An 8,035-nucleotide genomic window follows, 5' to 3' on the forward strand; every position below is an offset into this window, starting at 1 on the left:
GCATGCAGTGAATCAGGAGATTTATATTCGCGTGCTCTAAGACATGCGTGATGCACTGCGACGCTGTCGCCCTGACTTATGGGCATCTGGACAATGGAGCCTACTCCATGATAACGCAAGGCCGCACACTGCTCTCAGCGTGACAAAATTTCTCACAAAGCGCAGCAAGCATGACTGTACTTCCCCATCCGTCACACTCACCTGACCTCTCCCCATGCGATTTTCCCTTTATACTCGTGTGATGCAAGAGAGCCCTAAAAGGTCTCTGGATGGGAATCGTGGAGGCCATTCAAGACGCCACGACAAAAGAGGTGACAGCCCTGCCGAAAGAATCGTTTTCCAACTGTTTCGAAGACGTCAAAGAAGCGATGGAAGGTGTGTATAAACTGCAAGGAAAACTATTTCGAAGGGGTGCTGCACAAATGATTTCAATGCTAAACGCATTTTTTTTAATTGACTCAGGCTGGGAACTTTACGGACAAATGTTGTATTCGAAGGCAACGCGTGCAAATATATACTGTCTTGCACACAAGGAATGCTACCATCTTCAATGTTGATATGATAGCGAACGGCTGAAAAAACTGTTCTCAGCCTTATACAAAGTGCATAAGTCCTTCAGTCATTGTATAAAGCTGAGAACAATTTTTTCAGTCGTTTGCTATCATATCAGCTTTGAATATGGCAGTATTGCTTGTGTGCAACACGGTATATATTTTCGGGTTGTCTAAGAAAAATTCAAAGGAGGGACGCTCCGTCCCCACTTTCTACCTTGTATCTTTTTTCGCTGCTGTAACCAAAGATCAACAGTTACCAACTTGCCCAGCAAGAGGTTATTTTAAAATGTATTGCGGCTTGTATTGTAGTAATTTGGATTCATTAGTTTAAGCCCACTTCATTCAGGAAATTAACTGCCCGGGTCATGGGGCACTAATATAGAGCAAGACTGCCATGCATGGAACAATATCTTGGAAATGAACAACAAGGAACGAAACAGCGTTCCAGGAGAAGCGTCGAAGAGGCGCTTCTAGATGCGCTTCAGAATGAAGCAAATTAAATCAGACTCACAAGGCAGCTTTAATTCGCACCTGCGGCGGTACTGTTTCCTTTTCTCTGAGGAAGCCATGCCTGATACGGACGCGAGCTGGAGAGACTGAGCAGCACAGGCAGATAAACACGCGTGCGGCCGCTGCGGAACGGGCGTAGAGCGGCTAGAAGCGCAGCTCGACCCGTTGCATCTCGCCGCTCTCCTCGTCGTCCGACTCTGCGTCACTCTTAGGTTGCCCGGGTAGCGGGAAGCCCTGCAAGCGGCAGAAGTCTTCGAAGTCGTCCCGCTCATCCCCTCCGCCTCCGTCTGCACTGGCGCCACTTTCAGGATCTTTTGAAGGAATGTAGTCTTCGTTGTGCAGCTGTGAGTGGAACTCCCGGAAGCTAAGGGCCAGCTTCACGCAGGCCAGCACCAGTGTTATGGCGAAGAATATCTGTATGGACAACACGATGTAGCCGCTTGCCGAAGATGCGTCGAGATGGAGACCGCGGATTTGCCACAGGATGACGATTGCCACCAAGACGTAGATCACCTGCGAAGGACCGCACCCGATCGTACCGTGGCCGACACCGAGTAACGTCCATACTGACGCTCTGTGCTGATACGGGTAAATGCACTCAGAAAGAGACATTTAGTTTGGTTTGGTTTAAGGGGTTTAACTTGCCGATGAGACTTAGGCTTTGAGGGACACCTTAGTGAAGGGCTCCGGAAATTTCGACCACCTGGGGTGCCGTATTCAAAAAGGCGATCTGGAGTGAAGGAGCAAAGTATGCGTAGCGGTATAAACAGAACTAATGTTCTGAATCCAAATCACCCGTTGAAACACGTTCTTTGGTTTCCCAGAACCAGAAAACTTGCTTGGGTTCGCCTATTGCAATACAATCATGCCTCGTTAATACGAGCGGAGTTAATACGGACGACTAAAATTATGAATAAATTTTCTGGGGCCAAATCGTTTACAATGTATTTCATTATCATCAGTCTGACTGCATCCACTGCAGGACAAGACATCTCCCGTATCTGTCCAATTAAACCAGCCCTATGCCAGCCGCGGCCACCTTATCCCCGCAAACTTCTTAATCTCATCCGCCCCCTTAACTTTCTGCCGCCCACTGTTATGCTCGCCTTCTCTTGGAATCTGTTCCATCATCCTTAGCGATCATCAGTCATCTTGCCTCCGTATTACGTGCCCCGCTCAAGCCCATTTGTTCTTCTTGAGTTCAACTAGGATGTCATTAATCCACGTTTCTTCCCTGACCCACTCTGCAGTGTTCGTCTCTCTTAACGCTACACCAATCATTTTACATTCCGTACCTCGCTGCGTTGTTCTTAAGTGGAACCCTTTTAGTTATCCTCCACATTTCTGCCTCATAGGTGAGCACCGGTAAGATACGACTCTTATATACGTTTCTCTTGAGGGATATTGGTAAACTGCCATTATTTATCCGAGAAAACCTGCAAAATGCGCTCCATCCCATTCTTTTTATTCTTGCTACTTTGTTGTCGTGATTCAGATCTACGGTCACTACCTGCCATAAGCAGACGTATTCGCTTACCACTGAAAGCCGCTCTCTACCAATTGTAAACTGATGTTCCCTTCCGAGACTGCAGAAGATTACCTTGGTTTTGTGCATATTAATTTGTAGACCCACCGTTCTGCTTTGCCTGTCTAGGTCATTGATCATGCTTTGCACTTGATGCCTTGATTGGCTTAGCAAGGCAGTGTCATCAACAAATGCAGACTACTGAGGTATTCTTCATTAATTCTTATCCCTAGCTGTTCCCAGCCCAGGCCTCGGAACACCTCTCGTGAACAGACGGCGAATAAAAGTGCAGAGATCGTGTCTGCCTGCCTGACACCCTTCCACCTTGGAATTTTATTGCTGGCTTTATATCGGATTTGGGAGGCTGTGTAGCCTTTATAGAATATTCGTTCTGTAATTTTACGTAAATCTATTTTACATCTTGGTTAAGAATGCCTGCATGACTGCTGAGGTTTCGACTGAGTCAAATGCTTCCGCGTAATCTGTGAAGGAATGGTTATATTCTGCGCATTTCTCTAACACCTGATTGACAGTGTGTATATTGTCTATTATCGAGTACCCTTTACAAAAGCGTGCCTCATCATTTCGTTCATTCAAGTCTTTGGTTGCCCTGACTCTATTAACGATTACCTCGGTAAAACCTCATAGGCAGCGGACATTAAGCTGACGGGTCTAATTTCTTAAGTCCTTCAGGTTTCCTTTCGACGCAATTACGCGTGGTTAATGTGGAAGCTCGCTGTTCTGGCAAGCGGAAAATGCACAGAGCCCATGGGAGCTCATGCATTATTGCCTCGTTGATACAGATGCTGATGGGAACCAGATGACCAGTGCTTCAATTTGATGTTTGATTTTCAGTATTTTGGGTGGAGGACACAAGAGGACTGCAGCAAAAATTTTAAATGGCTTAGTGATCTTCCTTTTCCAACGTGGATTATGCTTTAATGTGCAAATCTAGCTAGTCGACTTGCCTTACCATTATTCGCATTGCATGAATGGCTATGAAGAAAAATATCTGTGGTTTAGTTCTGGTTAATCGTGGAGTGACGGGAGAGCTACATCTGGCCGAGTGGCACTAGCTCATTCGAATTGAAAAGTCAGTCTTTCGCCGCTCCGTTTCGCTGGGCGTTCCTTCATCTTCGTCCCTGGCCGTGGAATCACTCTCTCCCCCTCTCCCCTTCCCACCTCCCCGCTAGTTTTCGCCGGAGCGCCGCGCCGCAGGCAGCTGCTCCGCACCACGTGACCAACCACGTGACCGGCCACGGCGCCGCCACGTAGCTCAAGGGCGGCCACGCAGCTGAAGGGCTGCCACGTTGAAGGCTCGAAGTGCTAGCGTAATGTAGCTATCTCTACAAAATTCTCTTGCAGCTTTTGCCACGTAGAGAGCCGTACTAAGTAGCTTTCTGCCAAGTGAGAGCTGATAGGTAGTAGCGGTTTGTGGGATGTGGACAGTTGTAGTAGGAGTTAAGTCATTTGGCAACGACACGTCATAAAGTTTATCATAGGCCACTCAGTGGTCTAGGATACCTTAGACGCTCCTGATAATGGGCCTGTAGCTCAAAATTTGTTTAATTTCAACTTCACTGGTTACCACTATGCACTGAAGCACACCTTAATCATAGCGTGTTTCTATGTGAATATTTTTTCTTCACAACTCGTTAATAAGGACGACTATGTTTATGGACAGTTTTGTTCAGGGACCAGCATGTCCATATTAACGAGGCCCGACTTACGCCCCAGGAGAGGATGCTCTGCCTTCGCGGCAGACCAGTTGCCATGTTCTGCAACGGTTCATTGCATTTTCTATTTCACTTGGCCGTGACGTGAGTGTGACGAAAGAAACACCTTGGGGCTAACCACAGACAGCGGACCTGGTCAGGACGCCGCAGCTAGCCAGCCTACTTCCGCCGCGTTCAGCCCGGTTGAGGTACGCACACCACACTGGGCTAACTCGTCGCGCAAACGAGGGCCAGTTTCTTTTTTTGAGTCTGAATCAGCGGCGATAAAGCTCGTCAGGCGGTTCATGCGTGTCGTCGTGCTCGGTCACTCGTGGGCGTCGCCGCCGGTCGACCAGTGCGCCACGGAGGCTCGATCCAGGCGGGTTCATTCAAGCCGGGAGCGTGGTGGACATGTTTGTCAGGACCAGCGTGACGTCTTCGCTAACGCTCTACGGCAATGAAAGCAGCGACCAATGGCAGAGGACACAATGAAAAGGTACGGAAATGGATCGTTGCAGAATACGGCTGCAGGTAGCGTTACGGGCGCTAGGAGCATTAGCAATTTGCGGCATCTCATGACTGGAGAAAGCGAAGTGTGCCATATAGTTTTTATTGCTTCTTTCCTTCCTCTGGGCCTCCCGCGTCACTGCCAAAAATAGCCTCGCATAAAAGTTTCACTTTGTCGTCAGCTCGAAAGCAACAGCGATGCGGGTTACGGGCTTTGCTTTCGCCTGCTTAGAGTTGACGACGCAGTGCAAGCCCTCTGAAGAGAGGCTCGTCCGCTCAAATGCGCCGATAAGGCGAGCGCTGGGTGGTGCGCTTTGTTTTGCCTAGTTCTTAAGTATTTTTTTTATTTTTTAATTTTTTGTTTGGAGAGATGGGGGAATTGCGCTTGGTGCTTGCACAGGCACAAAGCTCTGTCACTGCTTGCAGCTTCAACGCTGTCCTTAATTCTGTGTGCACGCGTGTGTGCGTGCAGGATTGCGTGTGCCAATGAAAGTTTCCCCTTCACTGTGGCCTCAATTGACGCTCAGATATCGTTGCCTGGGGCGAGGTTGGGCCAGTGTAGTATGATTCTTCTATTATGTTTCGATCTCGTCGTCTGCCGCGCCCACTGGCAGTTTCCTGTGGCAGCGAGACGTGGCGTCGCTTGTAGCAAGGACACACTCCATCGTAGCGGCCAACACCGCGCAACGTCTGGGCTAATGCGCTGCGGCGACCGCTTGAAGGCGTTTAAGTACGGTAGTAAAACAGAATTGAACTGCAAATAGAATTATACCAGCCCGGCCCAACCTTGGCTTTCTCTTTCGGCGGTTCCTGGGGGTCAGCATACATAGCAGCGGGAAAACATACTATGAAAGATGCAGACAAGAAGATGGCATTCGACGAATGAGGGCCATTATGATTTCTGGGCTATAAATATAATAATTCGAAGCAACCAATATCTTATTCGTATAATAACCACGCTGGGCAATCCTATAGGTGTACCTATTGGCGGTCGCGTTCGTGCGTTTCTTTCTGTGTTTTGCAAATGCATGAGCAAAAGGTAATCCTTTTATGCGACTGCATTAATTTTAATCTAGAAAATGATTTCATACGTGCCGAGCACTTAATTATTGTTTTGGTCTTCCTCAGTCTTTTGAGCAGAACACATTACATGCTCTTGTAGCCTATGGATCGGTTTTAAAGGAAACCAATGGCTTTCGGACCTGTAATAAAGTAAACTGCCGGCCGTCGGTGATCTTAGTTGTATGCTCACAAACAGCGGGGCCTTCATCTTTAACGTCAATTATTTCTAGCAGTTGAAAAGCTGCACTCGTTGCCTGCACTGAATGCAAACAGGTTGGCTTGGTTTACTCAGGTTTGCGGACTTAACGCGTGAGCACTAGCAGGAATGGGCGCTCTACTTCGGAGTGAGGGACAGAGGCAAAAAATCTATACCATTTAAAGCTATGGTGCTGCGCAGGTGCTGTAGGCTCTAAAAAGTTTACTGACTACGCAAGTCATTAAAAAATGTTCGGACCTGGCGCTCAAACTTGAACTGAAAGATTTTCTGCGTCCACCACGCACTGAACGGTAGATTACACTCTCTCACTGTGATGGGCACGGCATCGGCTGAAGACGTAACATCGTTTTAAAAACTTTTACTGCTTTTGACGGTCGCGGCGGCTGCGTTTTTATGGAGGAAAAACGCTAAGGCGCCCGTGTGCTATGCGATGTCAGTGCACGTTAAAGATCCCAGGTGGTCGAAATTATTCCGGAGCCCTCCACTACGGCACCCCTTTCTACCTTTCGTCTTTCACTCCCTCCCTTATCGCTTCCCTTACGGCGCGGTTCAGGTGTCCAACGATATATGAGACAGATACTGCGCCATTTCCTTTCCCCAAAAACCAATTATTATTATTATTATTTTGACGGAGGGATTTCGCCGTCACCTCACGTTTGACATTGAACGTCCTTGCTGCGCCGCTCCTATAGCAATGCATCATGTGACTTCGCCGCGCCGCCGAGCCGAGTTTTCGCCGCCGCTGCGCCGGGGCTCCACAGCCGCGGAGCGGGTGCTGCCTGACCACGTGATCTAGCCGAGCCTCAGCTGGATAAAAAAATTCCACTGCTGAACTGCTGCTGAACCTGGTTAACCACTGCTGAACCTGGTTAGAGAGCGAAATCTGCAGTGCATCGGGCAAGTAGATGCGGCTTGGCATGTGCAATGATGAGTGCGTTCCGCACACGTATATATAGGCAGCGCGCCCACCCTGCCACCCTGCAGCAGGTGGCAGTTAAATTAATGGTTGATTGCGGAAGGTTGGTCACCCAATGAAGGCTTCGGCCTACTGCTGCGGTTCCGCGTGTCAGCCACATCGTTGTCAGCTCTAATGCATGCAGCCTACATCTCTCTGTCACCGCCTCCACGTAACTGAATGCGCGATTGTGGCGTCCACTGACCCAGGGAGACAATTATGTGCCCTTCTTTTCCTAAAACTCGTCGGAGCCTAGACCGTTTGCAACGCCGACGCCATTGAACACAATGAGAACCGACAGCTTTCGGTAACCCTTTTTGCGGCGTCCGCGTTCAATGTGCTTTCGCTTCCGACTGCACGAGTGATAAAGACGCTGTAGGCCTGCCCAGAGGCATCCCTAAGAGGAACGGAAAAGCGCTTCGCTGCCTAAATGTCTCCGCAGTCTGCGCTGAGTGGTCCATATTTCCTGAATCGAAAGTATGCTTCTTCGCTAGAGTGCCAGCACCCTAAACGCTCAGGCTCACTGCTAAGACTACCAAAGCGGCGCACAACAGAGGCACATTGACGTTCGAACTTACGTATGCAGCCATTTTCTTGAACTTCGAGGTGAACCATCCTTTGGCAGCGCTGCTTTCCGTGGACTCGATGGCCTCGATTATAGCAGTCTCGCTCTCAGTGCGCCTGAAGGTAAGCCTCGCGGACGGCATCTTCAATGACTGCGGTGGTGGGCTTGGAACGCAGCCGAAGGAACAAGGAAGAAGCTCTACCCCTCGTTTCTCGTGCCTCGTGACGCGGTCTTCTTTTTCTACTTCGGCAGCATAGGCGTTTCGAAAGGTAAAAAAAATTGGTGATTCAAAAAAGAAAAAAAAGCACATGTAGCGATAGGATATAGGGATCCTTTGCGGTGTAAAGACAAACGCAAACGGGAAACAGACCCAATCAAGGACGGGCGCTCTTGTAGCCGATATATTATGTGGAAATGACATATTT

General features: G+C 48.8%; 1 protein-coding gene across 1 annotated transcript; it reads right to left on the reverse strand.

Moving 5' to 3' along the window:
• Positions 1–1,108: 1,108 nt before the first annotated feature.
• LOC144112071 (uncharacterized) lies at positions 1,109–7,801 on the reverse strand. Its single transcript, XM_077645148.1, has 2 exons — positions 7,624–7,801; positions 1,109–1,577 (listed from the first exon to the last, which is right to left on the reverse strand). Exons 1-2 carry the CDS (start codon positions 7,750–7,752, stop codon positions 1,209–1,211), a joined length of 498 nt encoding a protein of 165 aa, XP_077501274.1. The 5' UTR covers positions 7,753–7,801; the 3' UTR covers positions 1,109–1,208.
• Positions 7,802–8,035: the final 234 nt, after the last annotated feature.

The sequence above is a fragment of the Amblyomma americanum genome, unplaced genomic scaffold, assembly GCF_052857255.1.
Source record: "Amblyomma americanum isolate KBUSLIRL-KWMA unplaced genomic scaffold, ASM5285725v1 scaffold_42, whole genome shotgun sequence".
NCBI lineage: Eukaryota > Metazoa > Arthropoda > Arachnida > Ixodida > Ixodidae > Amblyomma > Amblyomma americanum.